The sequence below is a fragment of the Choloepus didactylus genome, chromosome 15 (genome assembly GCF_015220235.1).
Source record: "Choloepus didactylus isolate mChoDid1 chromosome 15, mChoDid1.pri, whole genome shotgun sequence".
NCBI classification, from domain to species: Eukaryota; Metazoa; Chordata; class Mammalia; order Pilosa; family Megalonychidae; genus Choloepus; species Choloepus didactylus.
This window is the reverse complement of record NC_051321.1, coordinates 35848427-35874836: the sequence shown is the minus strand read 5'-3', so window position 1 is coordinate 35874836 and position 26410 is coordinate 35848427. Positions and strand designations below refer to the sequence as shown.

General features: G+C 50.9%; 1 protein-coding gene across 1 annotated transcript in view; it reads right to left on the bottom strand.

Annotated features, from left to right (window-relative positions):
- Positions 1-6722: 6722 nt before the first annotated feature.
- The window catches only part of CRTAC1 (cartilage acidic protein 1), a 139195-nt gene continuing 119507 nt past the window's right edge, over positions 6723-26410 (bottom strand). Inside the window, exons 8-15 of the mRNA XM_037805104.1 lie at positions 26219-26355; positions 22220-22302; positions 21144-21244; positions 20548-20716; positions 11070-11215; positions 9669-9711; positions 7305-7448; positions 6723-6901 (exon numbers count right to left, since the gene is read on the bottom strand). Of these exons, the coding sequence (XP_037661032.1) occupies positions 6783-6901; positions 7305-7448; positions 9669-9711; positions 11070-11215; positions 20548-20716; positions 21144-21244; positions 22220-22302; positions 26219-26355 (942 nt within the window). The 3' untranslated portion in view covers positions 6723-6782. The remainder of the gene's footprint in view (positions 6902-7304; positions 7449-9668; positions 9712-11069; positions 11216-20547; positions 20717-21143; positions 21245-22219; positions 22303-26218; positions 26356-26410) is intronic.

The following is a 26410-nucleotide window of genomic DNA, read 5'->3' as shown; positions in this document are numbered from 1 at the left end:
GGATGGATGGATAAGTGGATGGGTACAGGGAGATGACTGATGGAGTGGAGAAGAGCGGGACGGCTGCCTGGCTGAGACAGATGCTGGCAGACCCTGGAGAGGCAGGAGAATGGATGGGTACCGATTGGCCCTGTCCTCTCCAGGGCAGATCTAAATACAGACCAGAGTTCTTCAAAAGGCCGATACTGCACTAACCCAGTATCCAAGTGAGCTCTGCACCTGTAACTCTGAGTGATGGATGTGTCTTATTGGGAAGGATTCTTTTGGGTCTAACGTCATCCCAATTAATGACTGATGGATTATTGTAAAATCAGGCATTGCTAGAAGTGGAACTAGGAGGTTAAAGGGCCTGGAACAGATTTTAATAATAACATCTGCATTTTATTAATCCAGGCATTGTGCTGAGTGATTTGCATGCTTTATCTCAACTAATTCTCATGACAGTTCTATGAGGTTGTTATTACTGCCTCCATTTTGTAGATGAAGAAACCTAGCCTCAGAGAGCTGAAATAACTTGTGTAGGTCGTTTACAGAGAGGGTGGATGGAGCATCAGCTTCAAGCCTGGGTGTTCTGATCGCAGAGTCTCAGGGTGAAGAGAGAATTTTAAGGATGGATGGAAGGAAGAGAGGGAGGGCCATGGGGTTTTTTGCACCAGCTTTCCAAGAAAGAGCATGGCATTTTGGCACAGTTGAGATACCTACAGAGGTGGAGTGACGCACTCAGGCCTTCCCAGGCCAGTCCCTAGTCCCGCTCCCTTTTTGCTCTCTGCGTCTGCCTTCGAGGGCTATAAGCCTCGAGTCTGGGGGCCTGAAACTGCTGAGAGGGTGTGTGTTGGGTTTGCCTTCCTCTCTTAGCCTAAACTTGTCTCTTGTCTATGGTCCCCATGAGATATTGGAGCCAGTCCTGGGAAACTACATGTGCTATTCTCCTTCCTAAGTTGCTGTGCACCTGGGTCTGGGGTGGAGGGAGGAAACTTGTCCCTTGGATCCTTTATATGGGAGGCTGCATTAGATGGTTCTGGGGCATGGACTCCTTCATGGCTGCTCTGGAGCTGGCCATGAAGGAGAATGAGCAACCTTTACAGGAATTATTTCGGACCCCCAGAATGCTCTCTTTGGGGCAGGTGGGCAGGGGTAGTGAGGTTCTGGACCGAGAGTTCCCGGGAAGGGGCAATGCAGACTTCTGGTCCCCACCCTACACTTCCTGACTCTGCCCACAGTCTTCCTCCACTCACCTGAGCCTGATCCTCTCCTTACCAGGTATGTTCATTTAGATCTTTAAGTTCTCGCTCTGTGTTCCAAGGTCCAAGCCCATAGTTCCTCTGCTTACTTGGTGGGCACTTAAACTGGCTCAGTTTCCAAGCAAATTGGAAAGATCATGCATTGCCCCCTGCCCCCCAAATATCCAAAATCGAATAAAACTGTGCTTCTGAAATATTTTGAGTTTCCTGGAGAAGGAGGTTGGGAGTGAACTGGGGCCAAGTTCTCAGCATGATTGTCTTTTGAGGGGCAGCAGGCAGGGTGGGCGGGGAGGAGCCCTGGACAGGGAGCGGATCCCCAGCTGGGCTGTGGTCCTCAGGAAGGCCCTGCTCCTTTCTGGACTGCGGATTCTGCCTCTGCTGAGGATGACTTGTCAGGGTCCCCCAGGGTTTCGTGTTCTAGGATTCTGTGATTCCCAAGGGCTGAGGCCCCAGGCCAGCTCACCAGCACTCAGTGATCTCTGCTCTGCGGAGCCCAGTCAACCCTGTCCTTCCTGCTCAGTGTATTTTATTTCATGATTTTTCTCTTTGGAATGGCACTGTGTGAGAACTAAGCTGAACTCATCAGCACAGCCTAGGGCCTCTGATCATCTGAGCTGTCAGCTCCCTGTGTGTGGCTCATGGCCAGCTGGGACCCCTGGGTGTCCCTGGTGGCAGCAAAGAATGCAAGAGGCATCTGAGCTTTGGCACTAAATAGATCCATGCTCTATCCTGAACTTTGCTACAAAATAGTAATGAAATAATAACAACAATATTTCTAATGTATTGGGGCTTGCTTATGTGCCAGGCACTATGTTATCTGTTTTACATTATCTCATTTAATACTCAAAATAACTCTACGAGGCAAGTAGTATTACCATTTTGCAGGTGAGAAAACTGAGGCTCAAGGACGCCTCACCTACTTTGTCTTTGCTCAAATGACTTTTTCTCAGCGAGGCACGCCCTATCTCCCACCCCCATTTAAAATGGCATTCTGCCCCCATCCCAGCACCCCCAATTCTTTATACTACCCTTTTCCCCCAAGGCACTTATTACCTTCTAACATACCATCTCCGTGACTCATTATGTTGACTGTGTCACTAGGGCTGCAAGCTTTGCCTGCGTTGTTAACTGACATATATCCCAAGCCACTAGAACGATGCCCAGCACACAGTAGGTGTCCAATCAATGCACGTCGAGTGAACAACCAGTTAAATAGTCTATCCAAGTGCCAATAACCTGAAGGTTGGATAGCCTAACGCTTAAGAGCACAGGCTTTGGAGCTAGACAGTTGTGGGTTTGACTTACAGCTTTTGCCACTTAACTAACTGTGCATCCTTTGGCAGCTTGTTCGTTCTGAGCCTCAGTTTCTTCGGTAATAAAACAGACTAATAACATTGTATCTCATAGGACAAGTGTGAGGACTAATGGAGACACATATGTAAAGTTCTTGGCATATGGTAGGCATATTTATGTTTCATAAACGTTTGCTCCTTTCCCCAAGGATGATTTTTTTCTCTTCTTGCTTCTCTTTTTGCCTCTGATAGCCTACCCTTTGACCAATTCACTGTTCAACAGCAGCTCCTTAAGAGGACAAGCTGCTGACGGACAGGGTTAGCATTATCTGTGGAGTTAAACAGCCCACGCTTTCTTGCCCTCTTTCTTCTTCCTTCCAGGAAGAACCAGTTGCTAAGGAGACACACATCAGCCCCTGAAAGGATGTGGCTGGGGTCCTGGCCCACACAGAAGGAGAGGAACGATGGGTGACCCTGGGGGAGCAGAGAAGGGGAGGGACTTGCCTTGCCTCCTGGGCTGAGAGTCTGGAATCTACTGGAAAACATGCGCTTTTTGTCTGAGAACTTAAGTTCAGCCTCCTGTCTGAATGTGGTTCTGGAGAGGTGACTGGCACCCTGCTTGGAGGCTGGTGTAGCAATCCTGCTTGGGCTGCAGCCCAGTGTCGCTGGCCTGGGAGTAATGCCCAGACCCTGGGAGGGGGCCAGAGCAGCCAGAGTGACACATAATCACACTCCTGGCCCTCAGAATGGCACCTCCCCAGAGCCGGGCTGGCGACCGAGCGGATGCTCGGAGGGGCCACGTGGTGACTCACTTTTCTTGCAATTCTGCATCAACGAAGGCCGGACAAGCTCGCCCAGGGAGGGAACTCTCAACACAAGAACTGCCATCTCTTCTTGCAGGCATGAACGTGATGCTGGGGACCAGGTCTCAGATCCCTGGCCCTCCAGGAGCTCCCGTTTCTCCCTTCCCACACCCACTCTTGACTCTAGGTAGCATAAGAGATTGTGACTTTTGCATAAACCAGTTACCCACCCAGAATACAAAAGGAAGGAGCAGTGGTTAAGAGTACAGGCTGGGGAGCCAGACTGCCCAGAATCAAATTCTGCCTTTGTCTTGTACCAGCTGTGTGACCCTGGGAAAACCATAATTGGGATAATTATAGCACCTTCCTCTGGGATTGTTGTGTGGATTAAACGAGTTAATTCTTGTAAAGAGTTTAGATCCATCCTAGACACACCAAGCTCGCTAAATGTAAGCCGTGACTGTCATTTTAAAGCCTACATTCCTGGGAAGAGGGAGGATCCTTGGGCAGAATAAAAATGGTATTATTATCATTATTTGGCCTCTCTTGAAAACTAAGAAGAAACTGGCAACACCGGCCCTCCTTCCTGCCCAGCTGAGTGAGTCGTGGCTGCCCCCTTCAGATGGGGCATGGCCCCCTCCATGTGTATATAATCTCCCTGCTGGCCCTTTTCAATCGTTCGTGTTATTTGCCTGCCCCTGACGGCAGTTGCTATTTCTGTTATACAATTGAGACCAGTGGAAGCAAATAAAGATCAGGGGCCCAATTGTGGGTGGGAGACAAAGAAAAGATAGAGCTGTCTGTACTCAGAATGGGAGACAAGGGCTGGGGGGCTTCTGTGGACTCAGAAGCAGAGGAGTTAGAAGAAAGAGGAGGATGGGAACCTTGAGCCTGGCTCAGCTTGGGTGTGGCTTTGTTCCCACCCATCTGTGGGCTGGTATCATACAGTCCAATAAATGCACTGAAATTGAGGAATTTGGCTTAGAAAGCCTGGACTTGCTGGCCCAGTGGGGACGCCCTGTTATTTGGGGCAGGTAATGTTGCATTAGTTCAGTGCCCACCTGTCCTCTATGTCTTTTAACTCTGTATTTTTCCAAACACAAGCGTCTTGGGGTAAGGGACTTGGTCTCTTCATGGGAGAGACCTAGGACTTGGCACATAGTAGGTACTCAATAAATGCTTGTTGAATGAACAAATGAATGAATGAGCAAATTTAGAGCACTTAGTTTTTGGTATAGCAATCCAACAATACAGCTAGACTTTTCAGAACATCTCTAGCATCCTATTCCCCTCCCAGGTACTTGGCTTCTTCATCTGGCTGAAGGAAAAGCAGCTGTGGGACTGGGGTCAGCAACCATTTTAGTTTCATTTACCATTGTGTGCTCAGAGTCTAGTTCAGTACCTGGCACATAGTAGGTGCTCAATCTATATTTATTGAATGAATGAATCAAAGGGAAAGCCTCCTTACCGTGGAGTTGGGATACTGTCATTGTGCTCTTAACTTATGGGGGGACTTTGAACTCATCCAGCCCCACCCATCCAGTAAAGTGACACAAATAGACTCTGTTACAAGAAACTCAAGGTACAGGGATTCCTCGGAAGTGTGCTGTTGTACTGAATTTCCTGATGTCCTTGGCAGGGTGTCTCACCAGTTGTCCTGGCCACTTATTTCTTGTACAGGGGCCAGTCAGTGGCCACTGTCACCTTGTGACTTACTACCGCATTTGGAACCATAGCCTCTGTGAGTTTGGGGTTTCACTTATCTCACTATCTTAGATCCACTGGTTCCTTTCTGAAATGGTGGTAGCTTCCTAATTGACCAGGGAATAATGTCTGAATAGTGACAGAGCTGCCTGTCACCCTGCCAAAAAGAGACAAGACTGTGTGGTGGGAAAGGGGTCCAGCCCTTGCTCGGGGACCAGCGGGCTCTGTGACCTTGGGCAAATCACTTCCTGCCTCTGAGCCTCATCTCTGGGGCTCTTTTGGATCTTTAATTCTACATCAATACACAGGAGTCAGCTTCTCAGAAGTGGAGTGATTTTTAAGTTAGTATATGCTTTTTGGTGAAATTGTAGCTGTCTTTATTTTAGTACTTTTCATTTACGCTCCTGTTTCCAAGTGTAAAAACAGCACTAGCTACGAGGAATTCATATTTTGTGATTTATTTGGAAGATTATTAGTACATCAGAAAATGGTAGGTTTTTTTGTTAAAAATGTTTTTAAAAGGTTTGCTGCATTCTTAAGTGTGATTTTATTGTACCTTTAGGGAGACTTTCTTTCCCCATGAAGAATACATGTGTGATTTATAAAAAGCCTTCACTACCGAGTTGGTCGTGAAAGTATTCTATGGCATTGCATCATTCCCAAAGGGTGTGTGGCTACGGGAGCTTTCAGGTTTCCAAGTATATTGCAGAGAAAAGCAATTGCAAGTTTCTTTCTGGAAATTGGGATAACCTGAGACCAGCCATGCCTATATCCAGCCACACACTGAGGGGTCTTTGAAAGGAAAGGGTCCTTGGAGATACGCCAACCAACTCTTATCATTTAGATTCGGGAAACTGAGGCCCATTGTGGAGAAGTGACTTCCCCCAGGTGAAATGCTTAGATTACGCCCTCCACATCTGCCCCTTGCTCATCCCTCATTCCTTGCAGTCCCCTAAATGGGAGCATTGCTGCACACACCCAAACCCCTGCTCATGATGAGGGGCAGATATTTTCCCTGTAGCATGATTTGCTTTCCAAGGGGCATATACTGGAAGGGTCAATGCTAATGGAGCATTCCAACCAGCATGTACTAGCTCCAGAAGCCATTTTTTTTTTTTTTCCACTAGGTAGGCACTAATATCCAGCAGGGAGTTTATTGGCATAATTTCTCTAGGAAAGAGGCTGGAAGACTTAGCAAGTTTAAACTTTAACATTTTTTATCAAGAGTCCCAAAGGACTACCCCTTTCCCCTCCCATCATCACCACCAACCCCGACAAGGCTTTCCCTACCACAGGAAGTCAGGGCACACAAAGCAGAACAGCACAGGCCAAACCAGCAGGCACGTGATACATTGTGAAATCAACCAAGCAAGCAACCACCTGGGAGCCATCTTTGTCAAGGGCAAAATGAGAATCTTATGACACTTGGGGATACAGAAAAGAAAGGACTAGACTGACTCTTCTGAAGAGATAAGGGAGGCTGGATGGGATATGGAGGAGGCTTTCCTTTTCTGCTTTCTCAGCAAACATGCACAGAAAAGCTCCACAGACAACTGAGTTCACACAACTATCATAACTCCCAAACTTCCCTTTTCAAAGATGGCCACCTGCTGTCCATTGACAGGCAGCACGCAGCCGAATCTACTGGGCGTGGAGAGAGAGACAGGCAGCAGGAGAGAGACTTAAGTGTTCCACAAAGGGTGTTAGTTTCTTTCTTTTTTTTTTTCCTTTATTGATAGGATTTAAAGTGCATATAACTGAAGGCAAAGTCCAAGGCCTAGAGAAAGATATGAGGCCTGAGAGAGAGGCTCAGAGATTCTAAAGGCAGCAGAGGGATACCCACCTAAAAAGGCAACTTGAGCTGCAAAAAGGATGGGGAGGGAGATAGAAAACGGGAGAAAGAGGAAGGGGGATGGGATGGGGGTGGAGGAAGGAGTTTGGGAGGAAGAAGACAAATACCAGTTCAGAAATTCAGACAAAAATCAGTAGTAGGAGCTAGTTTATAACCCAAGTAGGAAAAGACAGATGGACCTTAAGGTAAGGGCATTTGTTTTAGGAAATGTGGAAGGGGAAAAATGAGAAGAGTGAGAGCTCAGGCCAGGACGCAGCACCCCGGGGCCCTTTAGGAGACCCAGCGTGGGTCTAAGGAGACACCATCTGGCCTGGAGAAGGCAGGGGCTGGGGATCTGATCCAGGGCCTACCCAGAGCGCCCCAATGGAAGCAACTCCCTTTGCTACCAGCATGTTGCCTGAGCCCCACTTACCCACACAGGCCGTGCCATCCTCGTTGGGCTCGTAGCCCCTACTGCACCTCTTGTTGGTCCGGCACCTGTAGCTTCCATAAGTATTGACACACACGGGCTTGTCCCGAGGGCACACAAATGGGAACTGGATGCATTCGTTGGTGTCTGAAAGGTGAGGGAGCCACTCACCAGTGGCGCTAAGCCCAGGCCGGGAGGTCTGGGACCTCGGGCAGGTCCCTTCTCCTCCTGGGGCCTCAGTTTCCTTACTCCAGTCCCCTTGGCTGCTCCTCCTGCACTTGATCTCAATGTACTGGGGCACTAGGATGTTCTTGTCTATTGACCACACTCTCTGGGTGATTCTCCATATGTGGATGATTTCAAACTTTGTCAGCCCTGTCTTCTCCCCTGGACTCAGACTTGTGTATCCAGTGACCTCCTTGACTTCCACTTGGATATCTAGTATACATTTCAAACTTAAAATGTCCAAAATGGAACTTAGGATTTCTCCCCAGCCCTCAAACCTCTTCTGTCCCCTGTCCCTGTTGTCTCTAATTCAGTAAACCCAGAAATCCGAGTGATCCTTGATCCTTATGCCATATGCAATTTAACAAGAGATCCCGTCAATTCTACCCCTACAGTCTACTTGTCCGTCCACTTCTTTCTCAGTCCTCTGCCGCCACTCTCTTCCAAGCCACCATGATCTCTTGCCTGGGTTTCTGCTGTTGCCTCCTGACTGGCTTCCTGGCTTCCACTCTTACCTTCCGTCCACTCTGAAATTCAGCAGCCAGAGTGATTTTTAAGAAACGTGAATCACATCACAATCACTCTCCTGCTTAACATCTTCTAAGGACCCTGAGGACAATATCTGGACTCCTTACTGCAGCCTCAAGACCCTGCTTGACTTGACCCCTGCTCCTTCCCCAGGCACACTGCACTCCTTCCTGTTCCTTTAACACACCAACCCTTTCTCCTGTGCCATGGTCTTTGCTCTGGCTCATCCCTCAGCTCTTTATGCAGCAGGATCCTTCTCATCCTTCAGTCTCTAGAGAGCACCTTGCCTGCAATGGTCTTAAAATGAACTAGAATGAACACCCCTCAAGGGCAGGGGCTTGGCCTGCATCCCCAGCATCCAGCACTGTGCTTGGAGCATTGGAGAATATAACAGCATTTGTTGGATGGCAAAAAAGAAGAGGAGGTTGGACTGGTGAGCTCACAGGCCCCTTCCAGGGCTCAGAGCAGCCTCTGGAATGTCTATGTACCTGCTCTGTCTGGAATGGCTCGTGTTGGGGTGTGGAGTGCATAGGGGACTGATTGCCTCCCCACGCCACTGCCCGCACCAACACTCCACTTCTTTGCCTCCAGTCTTTTGTCCATGCTGTGCCCTTCACTAGAACATGCTCTCTCCTCTCTTGGCCTGTTGAACTCCTTATTGTCCCTCAGGTCTCAGACCTTGTTTCCTCTGGGGTGCCTTCTCTGACCCTCCCTAGACTGGTTTAGGATCCTACAGCCCTTGTCCATCCCCCCACCCCAGCCCTGATCACACTGTGTGGTCATTGTCTATTTACTTGTGTGTCTCTCCCATTGGCTATAAGCTTCCTGAGGCCTGTCTTGTTCATTCTTGGATCCCCAGCAATGAACCCAGGGTCTGGCATGTATTAGGAGGTAATGAGTGTCTGCAGCGTGGACTTGGGAAGAATGCTGCCTCAGGGTCTAAAAGAAAGAAGGCATCCTCGGCCTGCCCCCTCACTGTCAGTCAATGGGAGGAAAACTACAAGCCTGCTCCTTTCCCATCCCAGGCTCTTGGGGAACTTTGAGAAGGTCAATGGGCTCTTATATAGCTGCTCTCCTGGCCAGTCCCCCCACAGGCTCCCTCTGTCCACTGCATAAGCCCACAATCCCCTTTCTGTGCTGTGACGACACCCCACCTCCCCTTTTGCCCAAAGGCCCCTGGAAATGTCCAACCTTGTCTGCCAGCCTCCAGTGCTTGCTGCTCCAGTGGCCAGCTCAGCTGAAGCCGCCGGTGCTCTGTGGAGGGCGTGTGCTCGCCCAGCCACCACGGCCCCCAGTAGCCAGGCCTCTCTGAGGGCACTGTTCAGGTGGTTCTGTGTCTCCTCCCCACTCCCATTCTCTCTGTATTCGTGGCAAGGAAGCACTGCCAATTCCCAGGACCACAGTGACTCAGCCTGTTGGTTGCTAATATCACACCCACCTTGGTGAGTCACTTGGCGGTTGTCTTGGCATCTGGAGCACCAGGGACAACAATATGCTCCCCTCCCCACCTGCCACCCCCCTGTCTGTAGCCTGGGCCTTGCCAGGATTGGGCTGACATTCCCCAGGGAGATTGCTGGCCTCTGCCCCATCCCCTGGTGCCTGCAGGCAACTCACCTGTGCAATGGCCATTGTCCTGCTGAGAGAATCCTTGGCCACACTGCAAGGTGGGCAGAAGCAGAGATACTCATGAGTTGAGAAGGTTCCGTCTCGGGTCCCCTCCTAGTCACAGCCACCGAGCAGCTGTCACCCTGACCCCGGAATGAGAGGTGCTCCTAGCTCCAGGCCTGGGGAAGCCCTCCCTTTTATAGCCCCTACACTTGAGAACAGGAGCCTTGGGGGAAGGCCAATAATGGATTCAGTTCAAACTTGTGCTCATTCCCCCCGCACATGGGACCCAGCTGACAGAGCCGGGGCACTGAACAGAGCCTGTCCCTCCTATAGTGTTGCCCTGAGGCCGAAGCTGGGTTTTGGTCAGGGCCAGATGGAATGAGGGTTGGGAGATGCCTTTTGAGGTGTCTGCTCACACCCCTTTCCCTGAGAACCTTCCCCACTCCCAGGTGGGCCCCTGCAAGCCATGCTTGTGAGCCACCACTCTGGCCAGGGCTGATTGGATGAGGGTGGACATCCAAGCAGGAGGAAAGAATCAAAGGCTTTTGGCTAGAATTTGAACTAACTGATGCTGAGGGGGAGAGCTGGGAGTCCGACTGTACCAGGCTGTGGGGGCTCCACCATGTCTACACGGAGTGCAGGGATAGCAGTCTGGGAGTGTGGGGGGTGCAAGGGTACTTGAAGCCTAACACCCTACACAAGACAGAAAATACCAACTCCAATGAAGGACGGAGGCTGATGGGGATTATTGGGGAGGAGTCACCCCCTGTCCCAAACCACTAGCTAATGACAAAGCATTAGAACAAAAGTCCTTGAGCTCCTGGGGCTGAAGCTGTCAAGATGCATCAATCCCCACTCATCCTGAGCTTTCCCTGGCATTTTGTGAGCTACCCTAGCAGGCTTCTTATCAGTCCCCTCTGTGTGAGTCTGAGTGGGTTCTTGTTACATGTGATCAAGTGATCCCCGTCAGAGTTAAAAGGACACTCCAGATATTGGTCCTGAGCTGCTGATCCCAGAGGCCCTGCCATGGGCTTAAAGCCCATCCTTAGTGGCTGCAGGAGGCCTTGTCAGAGACTTAGAACGAACCAGGAGGGCAGTGGAGACTCAGGGTCAATTCTGAATTCTGGCTGGGCAACCTTGGTGGGCTGTGGTTTCTTCCTCTATAAAAGCATGAAAAAATCACTTGCCCTGCTGATTCCCAGAATTTCTGGGAGGAGCAGAAAAGATGTGGGTGTAACAGTGTTTTGCGGACTACCTATGGAGGGATCGTTATGAAGCCTGCCCTCTGCTAAGATTTTCATCCTTCTGGAAGCTGAGTCTGCTGAGCCCTGGGAAGCCAGCGCCAGCCCATGGGGCTGTGGGTGGTGACTGCTTTTCTGGAGATGAGGCCCAGATGCCTTTGCCCACCTCCAGTGGGGCTGGGTCTGAAAGTCTGTCCTCGTCCCGGGGGTAGGGAATCTCCAGCACGGAGTTCATCTCCCCGCTGGCCACGCTCCGGCTGGCCATCTTGCCATCGGGCCACGTCACCTCCACACTGCTGGCTTCATCCTTTCCTGTGGGAAGGGAGGAGAAAGGGTGAGCAGCAGAGGAGAGCAGGGGGCTCTCAGAGTATCATCGTTAATTTACCCATTCATTTAATAAAAGGATGCTAAGTGCTAGGGACACGTACAAGATCAACAAAGTACCTCCCCTTTAGAGCAGTGTTGTCCAACAGAGCCTTCTGCAGTGATGGAAATGTTCTATATCTGACCAGTCCAATACCATAGCCTCTGTCACATGTGGCTGTTGACCACTTGAAATGCACTCGTACCACTGAGGAACTGAATTTAAATTTTATTTAATTTTAATTAATTTACATGTAGATAGCCACACATGGCTGGTGGCTACCATATTGCATGGTGCAGCTCCAGAACATTCTTGTGGACAGACCAATAAGCAGGAGGCTGTATTCTGGGGAGACAGGAAGGCCTGGTAGCGCTGGTGGTGAGCTGATGGATTTTGGAGTCCTGGGTTTAAATCTTGAGTTTGTCACTTATCTGGTTTGTTGGAAAAAACTTGGTGGGGAGTGGGGGGGTGAGGCAGGAAATCTGGGGACAAATTCTCTCTCTGTGGCTGACTTGTTGTATAATCTTGGGTGTGTCACTTAGATCACTAAGGTTTGTTAATTTCTGGTGGATATGGTAGGAACAAGAGCACAGAAATGTCGTTATCTTAGGTTATTTGTTTTTTCTTATTCCTTTGTTTTGGTTTTGTTTGAAATGTTTTTTTTATTGTCTGTTTTTTAAAATTTTTTGATAAAGTTAGTTAAAAAAAAAAAATTTATATTTATTGAGCCCCTGCTAGGGGTCAGGCTCTCTTTTGTCACTGGAAAAGTCTCTGTTCTCATGGGGCGTCCACTCTAGTTGGGGGAAGGAGGGGGGTAGAGGGGCAGGCAAACAGATGAACACATAAATAATGTCAGATATTGACAAGATCTGTGAGGAAAACAAAAACAGGGCAATGGAGTGAAGGCCTTTTCTAGTCAGGGTAGTCACGGACAGTCTCTCTTAGGAGAAGGCATTGGAGCTGAGCTCTAAATAAAAACTTGAAAAAGACGGGGTGATAAACAACTGGAAGATGGAGGGCACAGGAGAAAGGCTATTCTACAAAGCTCGGATGTTTACAGCTCAGAGAACGTTCTCGGTGAATCCATTCGCACACGTCCTAGAGCAACACGTTATGTCATTGCCAGAAAGCTGGTTGGAAAGACTCCTCGGGAGTTTAGGCACGGTCAAAGCCCGCCCCAGCTCCTGAGTAAGGAAACAGGCCCATCACGTTGGCAAGGTCAGGCTAATGGTGATGAGGGACGGGGCTAGGGGCGAGGGCTGGCCTCACCTGCAGGAGTGGCCCTTCTCCCAGTCAGTCACCTGGGAAGGAGGTCAGTGCTCAGCTTGGAACCTCCGCCTCAGCACAGGTAGGAGGGAAGGGGCACCCACCTGGGATGGCCAGGGCAGCCTGGTGCTTTGGGGGACACAGGTCCTGGAGAAGGGCCACAAATCCATCTATGTCCCCAAGCATCATTCGTGGGCTGAATAAATAAAGTATCACCCACATGTATGCATGCCCTTACCCCTAATGCATGTGGAAGCCGTTAGGACACATATTCAACTTTAATGGGCTGTTGAGTTTATATTTGCTTTTGGTCTTTATTATCAACCAGTGGATTTTACAGTGGTAGCTACTATGGAGGGGGAGGGTAGTCTGTGAGATAGTTTGATATCTAAAAAGGGATTCCCATATTTTAGAAAAGGGTTGGAAACCTCATCCAGACTTGGAGGAGAAGCTATGTGTAGAATTTTCTGTGTAGTCACCCACTCTGGAGCAGGGGCTGAGAGGGCACTGTGGGGAGGGAGCCGGGGTGCTGGGAAGGACCCAGTTCATTGTTCCCCGAGCCCTAGGGTGTCAGTCAGGGGTTTCCTGAGGAAGTTGTGCCTTGTGAGCTGCATCATCCAGCATCACAATCCTCCTACATTTGGGTTCCTTTTGCTTTTCTCCCCTGACCTCCAGAGAAGTCTTATTTGAGTGTTCAGCTTTGCTGCTGCTGTGCGAGGGCAGGGACCAGCTGCTACACTCCGGAAGTGCGAGGAGGAGCGGCCCCTTGGCCTGTGGGTCGCAGTGGAGCAGCCACAATATGGGGAGGCTCCAGGGCAGAGACCCCACACCTGCAGATCAGCTTCTCTTCCTGCACAGACTACCCACCCCCACCCCCCAGCCTTCCTGGGTTTTGCTTTATTAAGCCACAAAAAGCCCCTATTCCCTCATTCCCTCAATCTATAATAATTCCTTTTGGGGAATGGGGGTGGAAATGGGACTGGGGGTGTCAACACTGCAATTGTTTTTCCTTTGCAAGCAGTATGGCGAGGTTCAAGAGATTTGGCATTTTTCAAGTGTGCAGTGCCCAAATTAAATGGTACATGAAAAAGTAAACAATTTCCATTGGAAAAAAAAAAAAAAAAGAGACAAAGAAAAGCAAATGTTTCTCACCTAAGCCAACAGAACAGCTTCATGAATACATTTTCCAGCCTGACTAAAGTGCCATAAATAACTCGAAAGAGTCACCGAATATTCATAGACGATCACAAATTTACATCCTGCACTTGAGGCTTGTAGTTCCAAGTCCCACTTCCTCCAAACCCAGGGAGGGGCCAGGGTTATCAGATGACTGAGGCTCTGAGCACACATCTGAATCAGCCGCTGATTAGCTGGCTGAGCTGTCCTCAGTTTGTTCATCTGTAAAATGGGGATGCTGGCCTAGAGGGCTAACAATCCGGGTGGGGCTGTCTTTTTTGACTGCAAGTGAGCCCTGCACCCACCGATGAACTCTCATCTTTAGCATCCCCCACCCCCATCATCTCTTCAACGTGGGAGGTGTCCTTTAGTTCCCAAATGGCTTTCCCTTGTTGGTAATAACAATATTGACCATTTACTACGTACTCCAAACTGCAGCATGTGCTTTCGGGTGTTAGTGCACTTAACCCTCACATGTCTCTGAGGAAGCTGCTGTTTCATAATTTCCACGGTAGAGATGAGAAAGCTGAGATTTGGAGAGGTGAACTGCCCACAGTTACCCAGCCAGCGTCTATCTGATCCTGAAGTCCATATCTGCTATCCCTCTGTGCTGTATGCTGTGGTCTGGGATTCAGCAGAGAACGAGACAGACCCAGGCCTGTCATGGAGGAGCAGAGTCCCATGGGAGCAACAAATACAATGGATTGTATTGTAATAAACTGGAAAAGTTGCAGCAATAGGATTTGGTGAGAGAGGAAGTGTGTAAAAAAAAAAAACAAAGACATTGCATTTGGGTGTCTCAGGGGAATGAATAAGTTTGTGAAGCCAACAAGGGAAGGAAGGAGCTCTCCAGGCAGAGGGTGCAAGCAGAGGTGTGACATGTGTATGGTGTGTTCAGGGGTCAGGGAAAAAGTTCAAATGGGGGAAGCAGAGTAGGAGACTGGGGAGGTATTTTGGAGCCTTCATTTGAGGCCGACTCTAATCCTTGCAACAACTCTATGAAGTGGACATTTTATCCCCACTTTCCAGATGTAGACGTTGAGGCTTGGGGAAGGGAGGTGCTGCCTTTGCCCCAGGCTGCCTGGGAGACACCTTAGGTCTCCATAGGGCCACACCGCTGAGACCTCACCCCACGCCCTGCTGTGTGCGAGAGGGGGGACAGGAGCTGCTCTCCCCTCCCCCAATAATAACCTGCAGAGACCCAAGGTCCGGAGCAGTGAGTTACCTCCGGCAGCTTTTAAAGGACAAAGGACAGGAGGCACAGAAAATTGTGCTTTTTTGGAAGAATTACAAGTAAAACAGATGGTGGGAATACAGTTGGTGGAATATTTTTGCACTTTAATAAAGTAATTTTTACATGGGCCACTGAATTTTCCCTCCCTAAATGAGCACCAGCCGGCTTGGAGGCAGCTATGAGTCACTTGAAATTAGCTGGTGGGGAGGAGGCGGGACAACAGTCAAGACCTGGGGTGGGCTAGCAGAGGTGGGGACCCCCTAGTAGGGGCCCAGCAGGAGCATGTATCTTACTGGGGCTTATTTTTATTTGCTGGGTTTGATAGTGAGCCCCCTCCGCTCGAAGTGTTATGACATGGAGAGCCAGGAAGTGGGATCCGCAGGGCTGGGCATGGGGGGTTTGGGATGTGGATTCATTGCACTCAACCAGGCTACGAGGAGAAATACTAGTTTATGAGCTCTGTGGATGGTCTGCACCAGCGTAGCAGGGCACGGAGGGCAGGGTGGGTGGAAAGAGGCTGCAGAATACTGCTGGGGCTCCATGGATCAAGGGCAAGACTCTCCAACAAGGATGGGCTACAGGATGCAATAGTGTGGGAACCCTGGGAAACCCCAGGGAACAAAATGCCAGCAAGGTCCCTGAGTTTTTCTTGTAGGATGCATGCAGCCAGATGCAGTTCTCAGAAGGTAAGGATGGCTGGAGCTGGGGTGTGCCAGGAGGGTCTGAGAAGGGCTGAAACCTCTGCGGTTGCACAATGCTCACCGACCAAGGCCTGTCAGGCTCAGAGAGATGCTCTCGAGCCGAGTCGGGTACAGAGATGAGCTGGCCGCACTGCCGTTGAGGACAGACCGGCTGAGGTGGCTGTCTGCTGGGAGGCATGCGTGCGCACTTGCATCTTGCTGCACGCTTGCCCTCTCTGCATCTTGCTGCAAAGTCTGGAGGAGGCTGGGAGCGATGCTTGGAGGCGGGGAGCCGCAGCAGGGGATAGCGGCGCAGGGCGGGGAGCTCTGTGGCTGCTGGAAAGAGGGCTTCCCCCTCCCCAGGCAGCGTGGGCCCCACCTCAACTGCTCAGTGACCCCAAACTTCAGGGCGCGCCTTGCCGGGGTTTGGCTGGACATGCACCCTCCCCAACCTCCACTACAGAACAGGCTGCTCAGAACTGGAAACACTCTAACCGTCCATCAACAGGGGACTTGTTAAATAAATCATGGAATGCTGCCACACAATGAAATACTGTGCAGCACTAAAAGAAAACAAGAGAGATATGCACAGACTCGGAATGATGATCAGGAAGTATGTGTAAGAGATGAAAGCAAGTTTCAGAATAATAGGAAGAGTACAATAATTTCTGTTAAAAAACAAGTCCCATCTAGCATACATCTATAAACGTGTTCCTATGCATATTAGGGGTAATAAAAGCATACAAAAAAGCATGAAACTGAACAGGCCAAGCCGGACCATCGTATTTGAAATTGCTATCTGTCCTTTCCCCTCCACATTCCCAATCCTCTTACCCTGTTTTCTCCATAGCATGTAACAACTTCTAACATTTTGTACAATTACCTACTTACCATGTTCATTATATATTATGTTTCTCCTCTTCCCACTAGAATGCAAGATCACCAATGGCAAGAATCACTGTCTATCTAGTGTTTGGCCATAGTAGGTGCTCAGTAAATATTTACTGAATGAAAGAATCAAATGGTATCGGGAGAGGGAGAAGGGGGAAATGCTTACTTTTCACTTAAAATTCCAAATATTGTGGTGAGATTGTGGGTGATTTTTACTTTCTTTTGAATGATTTTTTTTATATTTTCTAATTTTTATGTAATCAATATGCATTATTCTTACAATTAGAAAAAAAAATGTCATCTAAAGACAATCACAAACGCAGCTATGCCTCCGGCTCGTGATGCCAGGCCCTGCCCTGCTCGTGGCTCCTGGGGCTCCCTCCTCCACACTGCCCTGTGGGTAGTCCTGCTCGCCCTCTCCAGCCTGGCTTCCCTTCCCAGGCCCTGCTCCCACCTGACCATCCCCGTTCCTTGGACACACTGAATACAGCCAGTCTGGCCCCTGGAATGCGCTCTCCACCTCCCCATCCATGCCCTCTAAATCCCTACCGTCTTTCCAGAACTACTAGTTCTAGTCTCACTTCCTCGGGAAAGCTGCACCTGAGCAGAACTCGTTTCCTCTGCCCTGTGTGTCTCACGGACACTGGGCCAGGATGACCGTGCATCCAAATTTGCCTTCTGTGAGAATTACTGTCTGTCCGTCTGCTTCATGGGGCTGGGGGCCTGGAGGGCAGGGAGCATTTCTTCTTCTTCTTATCCATCTCTCTTCCCATGTCTTGCTGTTTCCCCTGCTCTGTCCCTCTGTCTGTCTCCCACACTCGCTGTTTCCTCAATCTTTCCTCCCACCCGGTCTTCCTGTCGGCTCCTCCTCTTCCCGCTCCACTGCTGGCTCCTCCCTCAATCAGGAAGCCTGTGCAATGCCCTCTCTGTGAAGGGGACCCCCGGGACAGAGAGGGGCCTTGGAACTGCAGGGAAGGAGCCTGCCCGCCCCGCGCCCCCTCGCGGTGTCCCAGGTTTGGTGGCCCTGCTGCCTGCTGAGCCACAGGGCAGCCTTGGGAGGGGCCTCCTAGGAGTGAACCCCACCAACAGGGAGGAGCCTGCAGGAGGCCCCCTGGGGCAGTGAGCCAGCGTTCAGAACAAATCCCAAGGCCTTGCAAAACAGCCAGGGACTGTGCAGTGCACTTAACACTGAGCAAGCGGGGCAGACGGTCCAGCAGAGGGGCAAGGGCTCTTGAGCACCCTTGTTCCTGCCGAATGACCCGGCTGGAGCTGCCAGGTGAGGAAGGAGGTGTGTTCTCCCCCCAACTTAGAATAGCAGAGGCAGCCCAACGGACAGAGGGAAGGAGAACCTGAGCCCCAGTCCTGACTCAGCATCGATTTCCTATGTAAGCCTCAGTTTCCCCATCTGATCGATGGGGTGAGGGTTGATGTCCAACCAGATACTTGGATAACACCCCACCTACAATACTGTGGGGGGTTCTGATACCTAAGTCATCACGTTGTGGTGAGCACTGAACAAGGTATCTCATGCCAAGCACTTGGTCCAGTGTCTGGCACATGCCGGCTACTGCTATTTTGTAAGAGACGACTATGTCTTGTGTGTGGGACAGCAGAACGAATGGCTGCTTTGGGAGTGACGGCTGCTCCAGCCTCGGGCCAACCCATCCCAGGGGAAACAGCCCGAGGACACACTCGTATAACCAGGCCGTGGGCCCCTAAATATTTATTACTCCTTTTTCAGACCACATAAATATTATATGTTCCCTATAAAAACACACACATCCAAAATAACATATGGACGAAAATAAAAATTACGTACTCAGGCAGGCCTGAGCTTAAATCCCTGCTTTGCCAGTTACCTGACATGTGACGTGGGGCAGGTTTCTTAATCATGCTGATCTCAGTCTTCCCATTTGTAAACTGGGACAGTGATGCCCCTCTCATAAGGCAGACGGGAGAGGTAAATGGGATCACAAGAGTAAACTGCTCGGTACTGCCCTTGATGGAATCAGAGGACTCTCTTAGTCTAGCCACTCAGAGATAATCACAATTTACACTTTGGTCCCTTTTTTTTCAGTGTTTTTTTTTTTTTTCTATGCACATATGATGTGTACATAATATTAGCATATCTATATTAAGTTGAGACCATATTGCATATTCTTTTAATATGAATATTATGTCACCTCCTAAGGTGCTAACATACGGGGGAGGGCGTCTGCTTTTAAACCAAGGAACATTACTCAAATGCCTTCTTAACCACTGTGTTTTAATCAAGACACTCTTGGCTCCCCCAGTGTCTCTCAACCTTTTTCCCACTATTGCAGCCCCCCACCCTCCACCCCAAGAAACCTTTTTAGACTTTACCCCTTTATCTCCTCCGTGGTGAATTTCTTTAAGAACTATCTATTTTGGAATAATTACAGATGCACAGGAAGTTGCCAAGATAGTACAGAAAGGTCCTGTTTACCTTTTACCCAGTATCCCCCGATGACAACATTTCAACTCTAGTACAATGTCCAAACCAGGAATGTGGCGTTGGTACGCTGTGTGTGCAGACATCTCAACTCTAGCACAACGTCCAAACTAGGAATGGGGCATTGGTACACTGTGTGTGCAGACATCTCAACTCTAGTACAACATCCAAACCAGGAATGTGGCATTGGTACGCTGTGTGCGCAGATGTCTCAACTCTAGTACAACATCCAAACCAGGAATGTGGCATTGGTACGCTGTGTGTGCATGGGTCTATTTCATTTTCTCACATGTGTAGATTCATGTGACTGTCACAATCAAAGCACAGAACTATTGCAGAACCATAGAAACTCCCTCAGGCTCCCCCTTTATGGCCACACCCACCCCTTTCCTTTCCACCATCTCTAAGCCCGGGCAACTACTGACCTGTTCTCCATCTCTATAATTTTGTCATTTTGAAACATTATCGAAATGGAATCCTACAGTATGTGACCTTTCAAGATTGCCTTTCTCCCCCACCGTGAAGCCCTTGAGCTGCAGCCAGGTTGCTGTGTGTATCAGTAGCTCATTCCTTTATATGGCCGAGGAGTAGTCTATGGTATGAAGGTACCAAAATTTGTGTAACCGTTAACCTATTGAAGGGCATTTTGGTTGTTTCTAGTTTTTGGCTATTACCAATAAAGCTGCCATGAACAACCATGTGCAGGTTTTTGCATGGACATCAGTTTTCATTTGTCAAGGATAAATGCCCAGGAGGGCAACTGCTGGGTCAAATGGTAGTAGAATGTTTAGTTTTCAATTTCTTTTTTTAAAAGAAACTGCCAAACTATTTTCCAGAGTGATTGCATTATTTTACATTCCTACCAGAAATGTATGAGAGTTCTAGTTTCTCTGCATCCTTGCTAGCTTTTGGTATTGTTCTTATTTTTCATTTTTGCTGTCCTAGTAGGTATGTAGTGATATCTCATTAATATTACAGAATACTGTATATCTGTTTATGTTCTGTATGTATATCTGTGCTTTTATGCATATAAATAAAAGACTAAGAGTTTTTTGACCTCCCCTTCTCAACAACCACTTTTTATCCTAGTGGGGTGGCATCAGTCCATGAGAATGCCCTGCTTCTCTGAGCCTTCCACTTAAGAGAAAACACCAGGGATTTGGTAAGCCACTTTAACCACTGAACCAACTTTCAAGAGGCCAGAGAAACAACTGGTTTGGACAAGTGAGGTGCAGGCCAATATTTAAAGAACAAGACTGCAGCCTTGGACAAATGAGGGTTAAATATTCTGACCCCAAGATGAACTAGTACACTGGGGTGGGGACCCCTGCAGGGGCAGGGACTGAAAACACAACCAGCATGTCCCGCTCCCTTCATTTTGAGCTCATCTCAGAACTGGGTTTGCCTCCAATAGCCAGTGTCTGCCAAGGGCCTCTAAGGTGTAGGTACCTGGCCGATACTCGGGCACGAGTCCCCGAATCACTCAGCGCATTGTGCGACGCAGTTTCAGGACCTGCTGTCCTGGAGACAGTTCATTGCGCCTGTGGGGCCCCAACTCACCCAATCCAAAGTGTGCCACGGGCTCCATCTCGCACAGGTAGCCCGAGCCCCCATCGATAATCCGCAGGTGGGCCCCGCTCTTCCTGGTGTAGAGCACAACCTTCGCCCCTCGAGCGAAGGCTCCAAACCGGGTGCGCGGCACCACTCGCAGCCAGTTGTTGCTGAAGCCCTGGAGGGCGGGGGACAGGCAGACGCTGGGCTTCAGCGGTGGGAGAATGAGCTGGGGAGTGAGGGATGGGGAGGGATGCGGGAGGGAGGGAAGGAGGAAAGGGGAAAGAAGAGAAAGGACCAAGGAAGGAGAGAGGAGGGTGAACGAGGCAAAGACAGAGGGTGAAGGGAAGGAGAAGGGACTGGAAAGGGGGGAGGGAAAGTCAAGAGCCTCAGGAACCAGAGTGTTTGGAGGAGAAGGGAAAGCAGAAGGCAGGGGGCAGAGGGCTTCTCCCAGGCGGCAGCTCTCCCTGGAGCTTTCCTGGGGCCTTGGGACTTCCATTTCCCACTCCCTGGCCAAGCAAGCACCTGGACTCCTTCGCCCTCGTGCACCCAGGCCTGCACGAGCACACCTGGCAGGGCTCTACGGGTCCCGAGGTCGTGCACACCTGATTCCCCCGGAAGACGGAGAGCGGCTGAGCCATGGACTCCCCATGGGACAAGATGAGGTCCAGCATCCCGTCTCCATCGAAGTCCGTCACCACACCCCCTGCAACAAGGCAGATTTCACTTCTGGCTCTAGGCCAGGAGCCCCCAGGGCACAGGGGCTCCCACCAGGTGTGGCACCCACAACTCTGAGTGTGGGAGGCAGCAGAGGGGAAGGGCCTGGTGCTGGGACACTTGGACTTGAAGCCTGTTCTTCTCCTTCCTAACTGCATGAGCTTGGGCAAGTTGCTAAAAACTCTGTGCCTCAGTTTCCTTGCCTGTGACAGTACCTCCTCTTAGGATTACATGAACATGCGATGGGATGGTGCTTGCAAAGGGCTTGGCACATGGCTGGTCCATGGTAGAAACGCGTGGGAGAGGAAATCCCTTTCTATTTCCTGGACTTTTGCATGGAGAGTATGAGGCAAATTACTCACTTGGGAGGAATTCTTTCTGGTCTTCCTGTCATGGTTTGAATAATAAACTCCCTTTGGATTGGCACAGCTTTTGTCAATTTATCAAATGTTTGCTTATACATAGTGTCCTTGTGCTCCTCACCACAACCCAGAGCAGTGAGGGGCGCAGACCCAACAACCCCATTTGTGGATGTGGAGAACCAGGCCCAGAAGATGAAGACACTTTTCCAAGACCACAATGCAAGGCAACGGCAGGCCTGGCTCAGAGCTCTTTCTCGGACACCAAGCTGAGTGCCAAGATGGGAGGGTCAGCCCGCAGAGCCTCCTGCCGGCAGGTCACCACCGGAGAAGCCGCTGCCCAAGATTCCCACGCCCTCCACAGACCTGGGATTGGGAGAATGGATGGTCCCCTCCTCTGCCTCCTGCCCGCAGCCTCCAGGGGCTCCTCCACCTCTGTTCTCACCCTGCCCCTGGGATCAAGGCCTCGGAGTGGCAGGGGCAGGAGAGGGGAGCGAGAGGGATCCTGGCATGGGATGGGCTGCCCTGTCCCTCCTGTCTTTGCCCCAGGATATGAGCGGTGCAGAGATGGGCAGTGCAGGCTGCGGCTCTCGGGCTCCCCTCACCTGTGCCCCGGCCCTCAGGCTCCAAGGCGTCCCCAGGATTGAGCTCCTCGATGAGGGGGTCTCCGTGCTCCCGGCGGATGACGCTGCAGGAGGAGACAAAGCCTGTTCAGGGATGAGGACCACAGTGCGGCCCTGTGAACCCCAGACATAGAGGCCCACTAGCTCCATTCTCTGTCCCCTGTGCATTCCCAGATCCCACTGGGCACGGGCTGCCACCTGGGGGCCTGCGGAGCCACTCTGCTCACAGACCCTGCCTTCGCCCTGGCTACTCCCTTTGCGGGTTTTAATTTACACTGGTAAATATTGATTTTTCCTCTTCTAATGGATAAATTATAGACAGCCTGGGGAAGGGCAGTTGACGGACAGAGAAGGAACAGGTCCTCAGCTACCTTCAACTGACCTTCACGTTCCTTCAAGTGGCTCTTGGGTTTCCTAGTTTTGAATCCTATCCAGGATTCAAACCTTGCTCGAATGCCACCCTGTCCAAGCCCTCCCTGATTGTTCTGCTAGAAGCCATCCCTTCTTGCTCTGCCTTTATCACTTTTGACCTTGTGCTAAAGCTCTGTTTGAATGCATCCTATCTTGTTGGTTAGACCGTGAGTTCCTTGCAGGCTCGGGTCATGTATTATTCATCTTCGCAACTCCCACGGCATCTAACACAGTGCCTGGCTCTCAGAAAGCTCCAAGCACGTGTCTGTGGGAAACATGGATGGATTCCAGAGCCAAAGGGAGGAGGGGGTCCTTTTGGGTTGCAGGTTCCTGCCTGTTTTGAATTCTGAGTCTTGGCAATGTGTACTTCAAAAAAGTCCATGGTGAAATTCTGGCTTTTCCTCCCCACTGAGCTGACTGCTGATGGTGGTGAGCTGGAGCTACTGGCTTTCTCCTCCTCTCTTTCTTCTCACAGTCTGGGGTGCCTGCCTGTGTGGAGCAATGCTGAAGCCACGAGGGCCTGGAGGAATCTGTAGCACACTCCCTACCACACTTGCAGGATGCTGTTGTATGCCCCAATCACGGAGGAGCCCCTGAGGGCTGTGATGTGGGCAGCACTCTGCAGGAGGTCCCTAGGGTCCCCTGAGCTGGAAGCTGTGGGGGCCAGTGACAGAGAGCACGGCAGAGCTTCAGGGGGTCTGTGGGACTGAGCAGATGCCCCAGGAGCGTGCCCCCGCCCATGTGGGGCATCAGTGCTGAGCGTGCCCATGGGCACAGTCAGGGGCAGTGAGCCTGGGGAGTGCACTGTGTGTAGGTGTGCATGGGGTGTGCACACTGCTGGAGGTGTATAAGCCTCAGCCTGCTAACATCTACAGTCCCTCCAACCACTCGTGTCCTGCAGGCTCTGCCACAGCTGGGCAGGGACGCTTCTTGGTTCAGGTGACAGTGACATTATGGGCTCCTAAGGATAAAACCCAGTGGTTCCACTTCATTGAACACATCCTTATGAGCAAGTCCTAAGTGCCTGGCCCTGCAGGGGTGGGCTGGGGGTGGGGGGTCGGGGCTCAGAGCCCACAAGGACGTCAACATTCAGAAAGAAGGGAGAGGGGAGCGTGAGGTGGGGTAAGCTCACCAGATTCGGGCGAGCAGGAAAGGCTTCCCAGGGGAGGGGCAGCTAAGCTGAGACCTGAACCATGACGAAGGGGGGGCAGGGGTCAGGGGGTCAGGGGTCGGGGGTGTGGGCAGGTGAGGGTCCAGGCCACCACAGCTCAGAACAGAACGCAGCCCCGAGTATCTGGTGCTTAGATGTAAAGAGGGGAGGTGGGAGGGGTGCTGAGGCTGGGGCAAAAGCAGGGCCTGTGGGCCATGCAGAGGAGTGTGGACTTAATCTGAAGGCTATGGGGGGCTTCTACAGGGCTTTAAGCTAAAGCAGGGTGTACTCAGATATGCATTTGCCCTTGAAAGAGTGAGACACTAGTGGTGTAGGGTGGAGAGATCAGGACAGATCAGAGGGGTTTGGGTGTAGAACGGGGTGACTGTGCACACCCGGTTGGCAAGGGACAATCTCTGCTTGTGCCGTTTTCCCTGCCCTTGTAAACAGGAACTTCTTTCACTCTCTGAGGTGCCCCAGTTTGGCGACTTTTCTGGTTACCCTGGGTATCCCTGAAGGACTTGCGGAAGATCAGTTGTTTGTTAACAGACACTGCTTTCCTTTTCTGGCTAATGAAGTGACACTCGCCAGGGTCCCTGAGCAGCAAGGAGTCTAGTGCTCTTGTTTCCGTGGCCTGGGAACCTCCCGGTCTCCTCCTACTCAGATACAACAGCCTGCCCAGCCCTGGAGCATGACCCGATGCACATCTCCCAGCCCTAGGCGAGTGAAGGACACAAGCACACAGAACGTTTGAGTCCCCAGTGCCTGGCCTCAGAGCCCCGGATGTTCCATTCAGTGACAGGAGAGAAGCCCCCTGCAATGTGGGGCAGGTGGGGGGTAAGCTCCCCCAGCTGCAGCTGAGTGGCAGCCCCTGCTGGGGCTCCTCTCTCACTCTCTGCTGTGTGCTCAGGTCCCAGCCATCTGCCACGGGGACCTGGGGCACAGCCACGTAACTGGGAAGTGGCTTCTGCTGCCCCTGTGTGTAAGTAAACACACTAACCCACAGGCTACCACATGGTGAGCCTGTCCACGGATGGCTCCGGGCCAGCCCCCATGTCCTCCCTGCCCACCTGCACTCGGGGCAGCCAGTGGAGGGCTGGGAGATTTGAAACAGGCCATGCTCCAGGGACAGGCGGGCAGTGTCTGCGTAGGGGAAGGCTGGGGAGGTGCCTGTTCTCGGGCCACAGAGACAAGAGCACTAGATCCTTGATGCTCAGGGGCCCTGGCGAGTGACACTTTATTAGCTAGAGAAGGAGAGCAGTGTCTCTGTTAACAAGCAATTGATCTTCCGCAATTAATCTGGAAGTTGTGAATAAGCTTTTTTCAAGGCACCTAATTAGTAAATCTGGTGCCTTCTGGGGGTGATTATATCCACCCAGGATTGATGATTTGTTAATAATTATATTTTAAGACAGGCCTGGTCACAGAGCTCACCTTTTATTAATAGCTGGGGTCCTCCTGGGGGAGGGGAGGGGGGCCTTGGGGAGCTGAGCAGGTGATCTGGCCAGTTTCCTGAATCCAAAGCCCCTGCCTCCCACTCTCCCCCTGCCTGGTCCTGAGCCGTCACCAGCATGTTCTAGGCCAGGAACAGGGATGTGTCAGGTCACGTGGGTCCTGAAGTTTGTTTCCAAACTTTAGTGTGATTATAATCACCTGGTACCTTCTGCGCTTATTATAAATACAGATTCCTGGGCCTTGCCCCCTGACATTCTGATTCAGGGGATCTGGGGTGGCCCCTGGGATCCTGAATTTTAAATACATGCCCTGCGTGATTCTGATGTCGATGGTCTCTGGACCACCCTTAGAGAAAACCCAACACTTCCTCCCAAGACGCACTGCTCAGGTGATTGCTGATTCCTTCCATTTCTATAGCTCTTTCCTTGTCTGCCACTAAATTGTCTCAGCCAGCATTTCCCAAAGGATGTTTACAGAGCATCGGTCCCAAGAGAAAATCTTTGACAGAAGAGTCCTGGGATCAAATCCATTTGAAATAATATTCTATCCACCTTTTAGAAAGTAAAAATGCCATGGGCATATTAAAGGCTCTGAAAAGTCCTGCAGTCTATAAACCTGTTTAGCTTCATTTAGCCAGGATTTATTCAGACAGATGTGACTCTGTAAGCCCTTTCTGCAGCAGTGTGGGTTTACGGCCTGTGGCTCTCAGGTCCCAACACACTCTGGACCACATTCCTCAGCCCCTTTCCCTGCAACGGAGGGAGGCTGGCTCCGCGCCCAGGATCCTCCACCATCTCTCACAGCCTCTGCCCTTTCCCCTTCTGTCTGTTCCTTCTTCAGGGGACCTTCCTCCACCAGACACTGGCACCCTGGCCTGTGGAGCCCTCCCCTTCTGATGCCTAAACTTCCCTTCTGACCCCCCAGCCATCAACAGCAACGGCCAGCAGCCAGCCCAAAGCATCTACCGGAAGAGGCGGTTGGCCGAGGAGCTGCGGTAGGCAATATTGTTGAAGAAGATCTCCAGCTCCTGGTCATTGTCAAAGTCGGCTGCGATGACCGTGCGGACAGGGGAGGGCATGGAGAACTTGGGCGAGGCGATGTCCTGGAGGAGAGAGGGCTGCAGGTCAGTGGGTGGATATGTATGGAGTGGGGGAGTG